Consider the following 15,359-nt stretch of genomic DNA (forward strand, 5'->3'; position numbering starts at 1 on the left):
GTAGTCTAGCCTCAAGACTGACATTTCCTCTCTAGACTACCTTAGTTAGAAATGTTACCTTTGTGGTTTCTTTTTCTCTCAAAGGTCTCAAGCAACTCGGTTCCGCTGGCACCAGCCGGCTCCTTTCGATAAGCAGCAAACGTGGGCAATCGATAATGTCTACATTGGGGATGGCTGCATAGACATGTGCAGCGGCCACGGGAGGTGCACACAAGACAACTGCGTGTAAGTGCCATTTGTTCCCTGTCCCACCCAGCGCTGTGGCATTTCATCCCTCCTCTGTCATTTTAATGAACTTGCAGGAAAAACTTTAATTCAGTTTTTAAAAGGAAGGTGGATTTTGCTTTTAAAAGTGAGCAGGGTACTAGGACCACTTGAGAACAGAAGTAACAAGCAGAGGGTCAGTGTGTGGGTTGGCTCTGCCAGACCTCTTCCTGTTCACACGTGGTGGGCGATGCTGCCCATCCTTTCCTCAGCGGCGATGCATCGCCTCTGCTACTGCCTGCGCTGCATCTTGGCTCCCTCCCACCAGGCAGGGAGAAGGGACCCCTGGAGTTTGCACACCCTCTAGGGACATACAATCTTGGACCTCCCCAGATGTTATCCTTATTCCCAAGGGTTTTCACGCCGTGTCCCTGTGGCCTTTTCCTGGCACTGGGTGCAGAGTACCTGGGCTGAGGGTGGGACGTGTCCATTAAGCAGAAGGCTGCATGCCAGTTCTTCACAAGGCCAGATTTTGCCTTGGGACTGGTGTTGACTTAGTGGCCTGATGTCTCTGCTCCATGGCAGGGTTTGCCGGTGCAGGCAGATTGGTTTGATCCTCAAACTGTCTGTGTAGCAGCCCACATAGAGCCCTGCTAAGCTAACAAACTGCAACCAGATCTCCCCAGATTTGTCTGTCTGGCAACAGAGAAATACCTTCCAGATGGATGCATTGCTTTTTTCCAGCCACAAATGGCAACAGAAATGGGAGAATGGTTGTATCATTGTGCTGTGACTATGTTTGTTAGAAATATACTCTGCTGCAGAACAGACAAATTATTGTGTTGTCCTCTATCCTGACAGTACTGAAGTACCAAGTCATGATCTCCCTGGTGATATCTGCATAGTAGCAGAACACATTTCCATGCTGTTATCTGATCTTTGACACACTATAAGAAAATTTTTCAGGGAAGAAAAAAAAAAGGACTATATAAAGTAACAAAAGGATAGTACACATGCACTAAAATTTTACTGAAATTTACTTAAAATTTAACATTAGCAGGACATTCTTAGGTCTGGCACGTCATCTTAGGCTTATCTGTCCAAGCACAATGTATTTTACTGATTTTAGTCTGTGCTGGAGTGTACTCTGTATACATAATACTAGCCTTCCTAAAGTCATTTTTCTTCGTATTAACTACAAAAAGTGGCAGATGTTTGAAACCCCCATGTAGCAGTTGTGCAATAGTAAATGATGCAGGCAGCCTCTATGCGGAGTAAGATGTAACCTTAATGAGGAACAATATGGCACTGACTAAATCTCAGTGCAGAGCCTTTGCCAGCTGAATTTTGCATTTGTTTTCCTCCGCAGCTGCGATGAGCACTGGGGTGGGCTGTACTGCGACGAGCCAGAGACCCCGCTTCCAACACAACTGAAAGACAACTTCAACCGCTCGCCCTCGAACCAGAACTGGCTGACGGTGAACGGCGGCAAACTGAGCACGGTCTGCGGGGCCGTGGCCTCCGGGATGGCTCTTCACTTCAGCGGGGTGTGTGCTCAGCGCAGGGGGAAACTCACTCCACTTGACACTATTAAAAGTGGGACTGATTTATAAAGTTAAATAAATAGCAAGGTGTTAAAAAATACCAGCGTAACATATTAAACATATAGCATATTAAAAATGTTTATATCCTTTGCCTAGCTGAAGGTCAATTCAGACAGGTCCTACAGACCAGGGCCAAAGAGAAACACTCCAGGAAAGCATATACCAAGTTCCTGGCTATGATGCAGCCAGGAAAATAAGATATAGTGTGTGTGTGTGTGTCTCCTGAAAGGAGCCATGAAGGGGCCCTTGGAGGTGGAGATGGTAGATTAAAGCACAGTCCAGGTATGTAGACATTCAATTCCACTCACTCGTAACAGCTGCCTCTTAGCATTTACAGCTTCCAGAGACCATGGTTTGGTGCGGCTTCTAATCAGACCACAGAGGCAAATTAATAATGAGGTGTTTGCATGTGTATAACTTGCACTTGATCCTTGAAAATTTATCTGTGTGTAGCCTTATTCTTTGGATATTTCATTGTTGGTTTTTTTCAGAGTAAGCTCAGCATAAAATTTCCTGGTTTAGCTATGTACATTGGCATATAACCCAGACTGGTGCTGTTTGTTTACAGATAACATCAGGATTATAAAAATGACAGAATAGTATTTTGGAAACATGTAAAAATTATGCTTGTAGATCTCTTCCATGCAAATTAATAACTAGGTTCAAACTGATGCAAGCTTTCTAAAATAAACTAACAGGAGGACTACATTTCTACTCCTTCCAGTAGGACTAAGTAGGCACCACTAATAGACTAAGCAATGTGAAATATATAAAGGATTATAGGAAAACACACATATTAATATTGCTGTGCCATTTGATGGTTTGCATAAATTGAGCCGTTAGCACGTAATCGGTTATTCACTAATTCTGCCTGAAAAACCCTGTGTTTTACATGGAAGGTATGGATTTGTATAACTCTCACATTCAGAAGAAAGGTCAATACAATTCTTGTTACTGAATGAAAAGCTGGAGATACAGGTAGAAACACATATGAATACACAACAGGAATTTTGAAGATAGAACATAACTGAAATTATGTCCTCAGTGAAGAACATTTATTGTTCTGCTGTAGCTTTACCTTTGTTATCATTAGTATAATTTTGTACCATTTTGAAGGTTTTACAACATGAAGTTATGTTAATAATGACTGCATAGTCTGACACCTTTTATGTTCATGAGTTTTGCCAGCCAACATGAGCCAACGTATTTTTTATTGCTTTTAAGGGCTGCAGCCGCATGTTAGTAACAGTGGATTTGAACCTCACCAGTGCAGAATTCATCCAGTTTTATTTCATGTATGGATGTCTGATAACTCCAAATAACCGCAACCAAGGAGTGCTGCTGGAGTATTCCGTGAATGGTGGAATCACCTGGAGCCTCCTAATGGAAATTTTCTACGATCAGTTCAGCAAACCCGGGTTTGTAGATACCTTCTTCTGCCCATATAATTTCCTGTACTAAAGTAAGGTGGTCTTTCATAAGAACCGGCTCATGCTTCATAAGAACCTGTGGGACATATTACTACTGCAGTTTGGATGTCAGATCTTTAAGAGTTCAGTCTGCCCAGTCCTCCAAGCATTTATGAATGGCCTCAGCACATGTTCTTGAGCATCAGCATTTGTGCATCTGCTAGGCCACAAATACAAGAGTAGGAAGGAGTCTGTAGCAGTCTGGTAGATTTATAAAGGGTTGCGGGAAGATAAATTAAGAGCTACTGTAATAATGTCCATCCTGTTCTTTAAGATATTTTCATTTGCAATCTAGTTTCTTTTCTGACAAGAACAGAAAGTCATTGCTTGAACTAGCTAGAAAATGTTCTGTGAAGGAGAAACTGAATATCTGCAGATATCTATCAAAAGGATGGATACCTTCAAGCCCTATTTGTGAGATTCAAATCATGCTTAGATATGGGTGGACCTTTTCCTCACTAACTTAGAAGACTCATAGAAAATGGGGCTGGGAGGGAGCCATTATTTGTTGTTTCATTTGAATGCACCAAAAAATCACTAGCACTTTAGCTGGACAAGAGATTTATGTGTATTATCATCTACTGCTGTAATGGAAACAAGGAAATTGTACTGGAACATTGCTGTCTGCTGAATGGTTCCAGGTTGAAAATAGTAACCTTAATTTTACTTCAACATTCTTCTTCTTAACATTTCCTTTAATTAAGACCTTCTGGTCACTCCTTGCTAGTCTAGCAAGGATGCATTTGTTCCCCTAAGCACAGTAGGAGCACATGAGGTTGCTCAAACCATGCCACAGTCTGGCTGCTGGCCCTTCCCACCACACTCTGAGCCTGTCTTGGGGCTGACATCAGGAGTGATCGGGAAGTTTTTTGTTTCAGCAGTCTCCCATAGAGGAACACAGGCTTCATCACCCACTCTTTTCCTTCTTTCCCAACTTCCACATACTCTAGCAAACAACAGGAGTGGACCTGGTCAAAGCACCCAGAGCACTGAGAAGTGTCCTCCTCCTGTGTCTTTCCTATAACTAATTTCTGCTATTTTTTCAGCTTTGTGAACATTCTCCTCCCCTACGATGCCAAGACCATCGGGACCCGTTTCCGCTGGTGGCAGCCTAAACACGACGGCCTGGACCAGAACGACTGGGCCATCGATAACGTGTTGATCTCGGGCTCAGCAGACCAGAGGACAGTGATGCTCGACACCTTCAGCAGCGCTCCCCTGCCGCAGCACGAGCGCTCCCCTGCTGACGCTGGGCCCACTGGCAGGATTGCCTTCGACATCTTCATGGAAGACAAAACTACAGGTAAAGCTTTTATGTGGATCTGAATTAAAGAACAAGAAGTCGCTGCAGTGATTTCCAAATCTTGCTGAGCCTCCAAATCTTCGTTTCACTGTGACAGATGCCACAGACAATCCCATCATTATAGGGGTCTTTTATTTTGGTTTTAGTTCACAAAATGCAAAATTAAAATATGTAGTGTAATTTTTTAACTGCATGAATTTACTTAGAAGATTTATTTCGCTGCAAAGAAAGAAGAAAGGATTAAAAAATACCAGGTTATTTTAAGTAGCTTTCTTAGCCTGAGAATTTGTTTTCTATTTCTTAAACATTTTAAACTTTTTTTAGTGAATTTACATTTTGCAACTACATTTTGTAGAGGGAGTATGTTTACAAGGCTTAATAGCTAACAGTGCTGGGGTACCATTTGTGCAGACATACAGGCAACACCCAGTAAAAAGTTGTCCCATAATTTCCAATGCCATAGAAGTTTGTTTTGAGTAAATCTCAGATCCTTACTTCTCTAACATTAAAAAACAATGCTGTAATGATAATGTAAGAAAGTAGTAAGAGGTGCTTTGAGCAATAAATGTAACAAACGTAATAAATACATACATGGGAAAGATTGGGTACTGACACTCTCAGGAGCAATACTAAATAATTCTCATGCAGGCTGAAAAATAAAGCCATGAATCACCTTTAATGGTTAACACTACTCCCTGTTTTCTTTAGTTATGTTGTCATTGTATATTACTAACACTCCCGTTTATTTTTAAGTGAATGAACACTGGTTATTCCATGATGATTGCTCAATTGAGAGGTTTTGTGATTCTCCTGACGGTGTCATGATCTGCGGTAGCCATGATGGCAGAGAGGTCTACGCAGTCACCCATGACCTGACTCCTACAGAAGGCTGGATTATGCAGTTCAAGGTAAAATCTTTGCCTGAAAGATAATTATGTAAAACCACATTTTGCTCCAAGTCTAAGTAGATTTTTCAGGAGGTAGGATGATGTATAGGCCTATGTGTGAGCCATTCTCTGAGGAAAAAGTGTTATTAGTAGGCTGTTTCTCACCTACTCCATGTTGGTCAGTAAATACCACAAGCTGCTCTCAGAGGTGACAGTCTTCTCTTCCAGCATAGCAGTTTTATGGACATCATGTAATAAGAATATTACACATATAGAAAGTGCCTATTTTGTTACAGCTGCTTGGTGAGGGAAAAGCAGCTCCGAAGTGTCCGCACTGCTCCTATGTTGGCACACATTCACATCAAACCTGCAACCAAACCACCCTTCATATACACTAAATTGAAGAAATAACCCAGTATTAAGTGGATGTTGGAAGAGCCCCTTGCACATCTCTCCCATAAAGAAGGTCCGCCTGACACAATTGAGATGGGTGGCCTCCTCTGAGATATTCAAAACTTAGGTTGTGTGGGCAGGGAGATAAACTTATTAGTTATGAGGTACTGGGATGTAATGCTCAAATGTCATAACCTGGAAATCCAGAAACGTGAGCTAACTAGAAGAAAATGAAACTCTGAATATGGTGCCTGTTCTCAGTCTTGGGAATCTTGAGATCTGCAGATGATGAGTACCATACAAGGACTGTTACTGCCCTCAATTCAAGCAAAATTCTGGAGACAGTTTTCAGGTTCAAACATTTTTCTAAACTCTAGCCACCATCAGAATTCATTCTCATTTACATATGCTCTCTTCTTTATTAGGTTTCTGTTGGATGTAAAACCTCAGAAAAACTTGCGCAAAATCAGGTCCATGTGCAGTATTCCACTGACTTTGGTGTCAGCTGGAGTTACTTGGTACCCCAGTGTTTACCAGCTGATCCAAAATGTTCTGGGAGTGTTTCGCAGCCATCTGTCTTCTTTCCCACAAAAGGATGGAAAAGAGTAACTTACTCACTGCCTGAAAACCTTGTGGGCAAGTAAGTATGACTTAGCTACTCATTTTGGATTCAGTACCTTCTGAAAAACACAACAGGGGATACATCTGCCTATTCATTTTCCTTTAAGGAAAGTGCAGACTAGTGGTGTTGACAATCATTACGTATGCTGCATAATTTTATTTCCTATCAATCAAGATTGACCATGACTCTTGGTCTGAACAATGGCCAAAGTTATCCTTGCTTCTTTGGAGTCTGCTCCAGTACAGCATGTTTTGTTCTGTTCAGACAGCCACAGCCAGTTAGAGAGAAGATTTATGACCTTACTGAGTGGAAAACTTACCCTTATTGTCTGCAGTCATCCGCACATGTGCAAATCATTTGTCTGTTTTTGCATAATTAAAATCTCTTCTGTTCTTTGAGTAATCTGCTCAGGAAGTATAACCAAAATTGAAATTCTCTTGCAAGAATAGCTTTTCCCAGCTTCAGCAGCATCTGGAATCCATCCATATATCATAGGTAGTACATGTGTGAAGAAGATATAGATACGTATAAAATCAGTTTCAACAGACACTGCCAGATATTACTTGTGGAAGCTTAGATGGTAGTACAGTCATAAGTATGTTGCGTTTCACTCACCTTTTTTCAATTGAGCAAAGCTGTTTCATACATATGTCTGGTTTTCTTCATCCCTTTATATCTAGTCCCGTGAGGTTTCGGTTCTACCAGAAATACTCAGATATGCAGTGGGCCATTGATAATTTCTATCTGGGTCCTGGTTGTTTGGAAAACTGCAGAGGTCATGGAGACTGCCTGAACGAGCAATGCATCTGTGACCCTGGATATTCCGGACCAAACTGCTACCTGACACAATCCCTGAAGGTAATTTTACTGCACGATTTAAAGTGTGAATTTTGCAATGTGTTTGGCGCTGAGAGAGCGAAGACAGTTGATTCCACTGGAAATTTAGCTTTGATTACTGCAGTATCCCATAACAGGTTTATTCCTTCGCAAATAACACACACCTGATAAAGCTGTGATAAAGTTCACTGTTCATCCTTAGGTCATCATTATATGATCTATCTATCTATCATCTATCTATCTATCATCATATGATCACCCTTGCACATATGCTTATATTTGATCAAGACCCGAAGAAATGTCTTTATCATGAAAGACTTCACTGAAGCAGGCAATTCAAGAAAATGACATAAGATTACATAAAATTAATTCACCTAGCTGTTATTAGTGTTACCCTATAACAAGCAAATAAAATCCAGTTAGATATCGCTAAATTAAAAGTTAACATTTTTTAAAAACTTAACATGTTTAGAAACGAATATGTAAGGAACCCCAAATCAGCTTAAAATGCAGTGTTTACCATCTCATTTTTTCCAACACCAGATAAGAACAGAATAGGTACATGCTCTGCAGAAACAAGCAGCATTCTGTTTTAAGAGAATAGAGCTTTTTACCTAATACAATTATTCATGTAATTTGAATTATTATAATCTTCTGGTTTTCAACTGAGATACTAATTACGTGAAAAAATATCACTATCTCTATGCAAATTTTAATTAGTAATGTATTCTTCACATTAAAGACATTTGGGATAAAATCCTAGCAATTTTAGGGGAGTTTTACTACTATGTCCTTAAGGCCAGGATTTCACTCATGGCATTGCTTTTACTGAGCACCTGGAGGTAATTGGAGATCAGAGATATATTCTAGATGGTTTTTACTGCAAATATTTGTGCAGACAGTTGCATAAATGCGTATTCACTACAATAACCCTAAAACTTCATTGCAGTACTGGTTTTGCTGGGGAAAAAGTACAGAGCAGCAATTTCTCCCATACATACTAGATTGGTACTATGTGGTGTTACACAATCTTAAATAACCACAATTATGAATTATTCCCATTCATTTGCACATGCAAATTCTAGTGTGCTGCATTACCTCCTAAATATGTTAAAACCTAGCCCTAACATATTTCCACAATTAGTCAATTCAGTTCAAGTGGCAAAATGTGCAGGCAAAAGTGATTATGTTTAGTCACCCTGAAAACATGAGCCCTTCAAACATGTTTTGGTCAGTTCCAGCTGTGCTTATCAGAATAATTACCTGTGGTTTATGTTAAACACCTTACTTACAGACTTTCCTGAAAGAGCGCTTTGACAATGAAGAAATTAAACCAGATGTATGGATGTCCTTAGAAGGTGGAAATACCTGTACCGAGTGTGGGATTCTCGCAGAAGACACAACTCTGTATTTTGGAGGTGCAACTGTGAGGCAGGCTGTCACTCAAGATCTGGACCTGCGGGGGGCAAAGTAGGTCATGTTTCCTTGTCATTTTAATGGGGAACTCTGTTAAACGCTGACAAAAGCAGCAAGTAGTACAGCTTGTAGCTCTGGGGATTCTTTGGCCACTACAAGCAAAGTGTTATCTCGGGTAGACTCTACTTAGATGATGATTCTCAGGGCACTGATGCTTTCAGATGAGTGACAGAGAGCAAGGCTCTCAAAGCACAGTGGAAAGGGTCTGCCATGCCCCAGTGAGGCAGCAGGTCCTCTTCCCCAGGGATGTCCTGAAGTCAGCAACACCTGTTCTGCAAAGAGGCAAGATATCACTGTCACCCCTTCTGGAGGCATCAGCTGGGTCTCCCACTGAGTTCAGAACATCATGTCTGCTGGTTGTCCTCTCCTGGGTGTCTGCACGAGACCCACTGCACTCACATGCCGTAGAAAAGGATGACTGAGCTGGAAAGCAGAGAAATTATGTCAGTTTAGACAAGCTAATAACATCACATAGAAGACAACTTCAGCATCGCTGTCCCTTGGCTGTATGGCTTCAATGAAGTCATACACTCTTCTGTAATTCAGCAAGAATTCACTGAATCACATAATGTTTCAAGAAGGAAGGGACCTTAGCAGGTGTCTAGTCCAACCTGATGATCAAAGCCAGGTCAACACTGAATTCAGACCAGGTTGCTCAGGGCTTTTACTCATTGGGTCTTGAAAACCTCCATGGACAGAGATCCCACAGTCTCTCTGGACACCTAGTTTCTTGCTCCAGTGTTGAGTTACATTTTGGGTTTTTTTCCCAGGGAATTGTTAGCAAAGCTGCTCCAGGACTGTCCCTCCCCAGCCTATACCATTGCAAGTGGCTAGTCCCCCCCAGGGGCAGGACTGATTAATTTAATGAGGTTCCCATGGGAATTACTATGCGATGTTTTTGGAAAACTTTGTTCTACTTGTATATCAATGTTACTTGCTTAAAAATGCTGGCATTTTGAACATTTTCAGCACATCTTCTAACAGAAAGCAAACCTCGCAATTTGTGCAGACGTTTAACAGATGTAAACTTATACACTTCCTCTTAGATTTCTACAGTACTGGGGGAGAATTGGGAGTGAAAACAACATGACAACATGCCACAGACCAACTTGCAGAAAGGAGGGAGTGCTACTAGATTATTCCATTGATGGAGGCAAGTACATCTTGTAGTTTCATCTAAGCTACAGCCTTTTTTCTGTATTCGAGTACTGTGAGTATCTAAGAAGTTGTCAGAGAGATCCAAAACAATACAACAATTTTTAATTGTAAAGTTATTTTTGTCCCTGTAAAGTTTTTTTTTTCCCATCTAAAATTTCCATCTGGTGCTCAGTTCTCCGTAATCCTCCTGCCTGATTTCAGTAGTCAGTGGCTGCCAGCCAATTTGATTCCTTTACACAACTACAAGTTTACTCTTGCAATGAGTAACAATTACCAACTTACCCTTAGAAGTTAAGATTTGTCTATCAGAAGTCCACAGGTATTATTTTTTATTTCCTATTACCTTCCTTTAGTCTTTTAGAATATTCTCTCATACAGTTGTTTTTATTACTAAACCTGCATCTTTTCATTCTAGGGATATCCTGGACTTTGCTTCATGAGATGGATTACCAAAAATACATCTCAGTCAGGCACGACTACATCCTCCTCCCTGAACACGCTCTGACCAACACAACCCGCTTGCGCTGGTGGCAGCCTTTCACCATCAGCAACGGCATCGTGGTTCCGGGCCCCGACCGGGCGCAGTGGGCGCTGGACAACATCCTGATCGGGGGAGCAGAGATCAACCCCAGCCAGCTGGTGGATACGTTTGATGATGGTGAGACAGGCTGTGACGGCTGATCTGTTGTCTGGCACTATCTTATCTAAGATAAACCCTGTGAGCTTGCAAGCACACCTTTTCTTTAATTCTGCAAGTTTTTTTGTTTTGTAGACTAATGCTGTTTGTATGCTATTCTTCCTGCTACTAGTAGGGGTGTGCAAATATATATATACACACACGTGTATATTCAGATGCATATGTAGATATATGCGTACACCCATTAGAAAAGCAAAAACTTTTCTTTCAGTCCAACTAATTTCATTTAAATTCCCATTAGTAAAGTTTTATGTAATCATATATTTTGAAAGTACTATTATTTAAACATTTACCTCTCTGGAGCTGTTGTATTTGTTATAATAGAATCACAGAATAGTTTGGGTTGGAAGGGACCTTCAAAGCTCATCTAGTCCAAGCCCCCAGCGAATAAGCAGGGACATCTTCAACCAGATCAGGTTGTTCAGAGCCCTGTCCAGCCTGGCCTTGGATGTCTCCAGGAACGGAATATCTAACATTACGTCTGTTAATAGCTTGCTGACTGTGCACCACAACAGCATAGATTTAGTGTTTATATCACTAAAGTACTGTGTCTAGTGATTCTGTGGATTCATTACTAAGCGTTGATGTTTACTGAGACAATGCAGTAATTTTATTTAACTCATCTTAACAGAAGGCACCTCTCATGAAGAAAACTGGAGTTTCTATCCTAATGCAGTCAGGACTGCAGGGTTCTGTGGAAATCCATCATTCCATCTCTACTGGCCAAATAAGAAAAAGGACAAAACACACAACATCCTGTCCTCCAGGGAGCTCATTATACAGCCAGGATACATGATGCAGTTTAAAGTAAGAAATGTTCTCTCTCTCTCTCTCTAAAATATGCAATTAAAAATCATCTAATGGTCTCCAGGAATTATTCTTCTTCCAACTAAGATGCCCAGTTGGATAAATAACTAAGAAACTACTTTTTATTATAATTTAAAGGAAATTCTGACATAGAGGTAATGGGAATGGGAAAGGTTGCATCAATGTTATACGTCAGATTATTCTGACTGTCTGTATGTTTTGGGGGTTACTGAGAGTGACTGAAGTCTAATCCATTACTCGATCATCAGATACAGTAGGGCTTATTTTCTAAGTTGAGAATACACAGCATACATAATACGTCATTTTCCCCTAACTCCTGAATAAGTAGAAAAGGCAAGGTCAGGGCTGGAGAAGAGTTGCACGTGGAAAATGCAAAAGGGCTCAAGCACAAGTACCCTTCCTACTTGTGTCATAGCAAAGTACCTAAATAATCAGAGAAACATTTCTGAATATTTTACTTTGTTTCAAGGTAGCACTCTGCATAGGATGAAAGGCAACATGTAGTTGTTGTCCAGAAATGTTCCAGGCCCTTCCCCAAGCACCATATCTTAAATAAGACAGGAACTAATGTGAAAGCAGGGTTATCAAAATAGTCATCCATTTCCTTGTTATGTTTTTTTTCTTGCTCTTCTGTTTGACAAAACGGTTCCAGAATTCTCCATCTTCCACTAATCAATATTTTCACCTTTTCTCAACATTGTTGCCTATTTTATACTGACTGTCTAATATAATCCCTAAAGCACCACTTCCCTCACTCACACAGCATGTCACCTTCGAAGGAATTATATAAAAAAGGACCCTGATATCTTTTTACTACTGAATGAAAATACACACCCCAGCTGCTTATTTTACCAGGCTATCATCTTTTTCCTCTATTTTAAGGCCAAAATTATGATAGCATCATACAATGTTCTGAGTTGGAAGGGACCCACAAGGATCATTGAGTCCTGTCCCTGCGTATGACAACCCCACAGTTCACACCATGTGTCTGAGGGTGTTGTTCAGTCTCTTCTTGAACACTGTCAGCCTTGGGGCTGTGACACCTCCCTGGGGAGCCTGTTCCAGAGCTCCAGCACCCTCTGGGGGAAGAACCTTTTCCTAATGCCCAACCTAAACCTCCCCTGGCACATCTTCCTGCTGTTCCCTCGGGTTCTGCCATTGGTCACTAAAGAGAAGAGATCAGCGCCTGCTCCTCCTCCTCAATAATGATAACTCATCAGCATTTAAGAGTTCGTACTACTAAACTCGCATTGCAAAGTTTTGTCTGCTGAATCTCTCCTCCTTTTCCTTCACCAGTCACTGCAAAGATTTTGTTTCTAAACTAAGTATTCAGCTCTAATGCGTGGCTGCCATTTGGTTTTGAAGGTCTTAAAATTTATCTTTCTGTTATCTGTTCAGTACTGCACATCGGGTACTGTAATATTTCCACTCTGACACAAATATGTTTATTGTTTTAAATATTCAGAATAATCCCGTTCTTAAGTTAGATTGACTTGAGGTTTCTACCCACATGCTTATCATTATGATCAATAAATTTCATAGGTAATTAATACATAGATTGGTACTTCACTTTCTGAAATGCCAAGGAGCTACCATATATTTGTGTTTCAGGAGCAATGTTTGTTCAGATATTTAATATGAACTTTAGGAGCACAGTGTTAAGATTCTGTTTGAAAATAAAAGTAGCAATGAAGTAAAATTCATTAAGTATAAGCAGTGTCTGAAGTACTGAGTCTTTTGTTTTCCTTCCACTTTCGATGGATTTTGTTTAAAACCTGAGTTGGAAATTTCTTTTATATAACTCATAAAGAAAAAAAAAGGAGAGCAAGACTTCATTATATATCATATTAAATGTCTACCTGACTTGTTATAGCAGCCAATTTTATTTGTGCTATAGATCGTGGTTGGCTGTGAGGCAAATTCATGTGGGGACCTCCACTCTGTGATGCTGGAGTATACAAAGGATGCCAGGTAAATGACCTCAGAATACACAGACATAAAAAACAAAACAAAACAAAACAAAACAAACAAAAAAAAAAAGTATGATGTTAAATACCTAGAGAGCTTTTATTTATTAAAGCAATTACTTTGCTATTCATCCTGTAACAGGATCTGAACAAAGCCTGTGTACAAGCACTGGGATTTGTCTACATAACTCCCATAAATTCTCTTTATAATTTAGCCCAGATGTTGATAGATTCATGGCACTGAGCTTGCGGTTACAGTCATGAGCATGTTCTTGTTAAAAATGTGGTTGCAGAAAACCGCATTTGTAGGAAACTGTTATTTTAGTATGATACAGGACCACATATTTAGGACCAAGCTGTAATGAAGTGCGAGTTACTTAACTCCAATTTGGTCTTTAACTAGCAAACAATTAATAACACTCTCCTGTGCTGTAGTGTAGTAATGGATCATAATTTGTAGAAGCAAAGGTGTATTCCTGTGCTCAAATGACTGTGGGTGAACATGGAGCAAATTTGGTTGGGACTCTTCTCAACACTGTAAGAGAAAGACTAAGGAGCAGACTCCTAAATAAATCCTTCCGTCATGCTCACCCAGAGGAGCTCTCTGCTGTGTGTACCCTCCCAAGGGATTCACAGCCTCAAACCTGGTGCTGGAAAGTCCTCCCTGGCTGCACCAACACTTCAGCCTCTCACCTCGTGTCTATTTGTGGCTACAGAGCATGGAAACTATTGCTGACAATCTCTTGGGTTTGTTTAGCAAGATAGGCAACGCCATGATCCTCAGAAATTACCTGTTTCCCTTATATCATTCTTTCAGTTGTTCTAAAACATTTTTTTTTGGTTTCCTACAGGACAGACTCATGGCAGCTCGTCCAGACACACTGTCTTCCTTCCTCATCTAATAGCATTGGCTGCTCTCCTTTCCAATTCCATGAAGCTACCATCTATAACTCTGTTAACAGCTCCATGTGGAGAAGAATAACGATCCAGCTGCCTGATCATGTCTCATCCAGGTAGGTTACTGCAAGGTCAGTTCACTGTGGGCCTATAAAATGTCAGCTGTCTTGCCGGCACTGTTCACTTGGAACAAATGGTGAATTAAAAATGCTTCTTTATCGCTGGATTTAGATCTTACATATAATGTTTTTGAGGAAGCTTTTTGTTACCAGAAGTGCCTACTGCCAACGATGTAGCAGCCACTCATTCAGGGTAGGTCTTCCCAGTTATTGAAGTGATAACTGCTTCACACAACATTTTTTGTTACATCTGCTGCTGGTGTATTTGAATATCACTGTACTGATCTGCTTAATTGCTAGATATCATAATACAGTGTTTGGATTTTGGCATTTGCAGTGCAACTCAGTTCAGGTGGATTCAAAAGGGAGAAGAACTAGAGAAGCAAAGCTGGGCAATCGACCATGTGTACATCGGGGAAGCATGTCCTAAGCTCTGCAGTGGCCACGGATATTGCACGACTGGAGCCATTTGTATTTGTGATGAAGGATACCAAGGTTTCATTTCTTCAATTTATTTCTTATGCATCTGCTAAAGTCTAACCTAGCTCAAAATTAAACAAAAAGGCGAAGTGATGTATTATGTCTAAATCCATCACTGGAATGCTTGAGTAACAAATTCTAAATTAACAATTTGACAGAGCTGCAAATAACAGCTCTTCCCTCCCTTTACTCTTTCTGGATTGGATCAGTAGGATCTGCTCTTTGGTGCTGTATGTAAAGCCCATTCAGCCTTCACCCAAGGCAAAATGTGGCTATTGGCTTACCCAGAAATGGCTTCCACCCCTGTACTCCATCCAAGGGTGCACCCACTCCCAGGGGATGTGTGCATGGGATCCAGATGTTGGTGACTGGCCCCTGTAAGGGACTCAGTTCTGTGCCCCACCAGGACAGAGTGCTC

General features: G+C 40.8%; 1 protein-coding gene across 2 annotated transcripts in view; it reads left to right on the forward strand.

The window, feature by feature from the left end:
• The window catches only part of RELN (reelin), a 289,062-nt gene that overhangs the window by 259,939 nt on the left and 13,764 nt on the right, over positions 1-15,359 (forward strand). For both annotated transcript variants that reach the window (XM_065049108.1, XM_065049107.1), the window contains exons 47-60: positions 85-225; positions 1,574-1,751; positions 3,033-3,226; positions 4,324-4,580; positions 5,334-5,488; positions 6,286-6,500; positions 7,163-7,340; positions 8,614-8,789; positions 9,842-9,948; positions 10,369-10,611; positions 11,282-11,457; positions 13,376-13,449; positions 14,297-14,458; positions 14,799-14,956. In XM_065049108.1, the coding sequence (XP_064905180.1) occupies positions 85-225; positions 1,574-1,751; positions 3,033-3,226; positions 4,324-4,580; positions 5,334-5,488; positions 6,286-6,500; positions 7,163-7,340; positions 8,614-8,789; positions 9,842-9,948; positions 10,369-10,611; positions 11,282-11,457; positions 13,376-13,449; positions 14,297-14,458; positions 14,799-14,956 (2,414 nt within the window). The remainder of the gene's footprint in view (positions 1-84; positions 226-1,573; positions 1,752-3,032; positions 3,227-4,323; positions 4,581-5,333; positions 5,489-6,285; positions 6,501-7,162; positions 7,341-8,613; positions 8,790-9,841; positions 9,949-10,368; positions 10,612-11,281; positions 11,458-13,375; positions 13,450-14,296; positions 14,459-14,798; positions 14,957-15,359) is intronic.

This window comes from Columba livia, chromosome 1 (genome assembly GCF_036013475.1).
Source record: "Columba livia isolate bColLiv1 breed racing homer chromosome 1, bColLiv1.pat.W.v2, whole genome shotgun sequence".
NCBI classification, from domain to species: Eukaryota; Metazoa; Chordata; class Aves; order Columbiformes; family Columbidae; genus Columba; species Columba livia.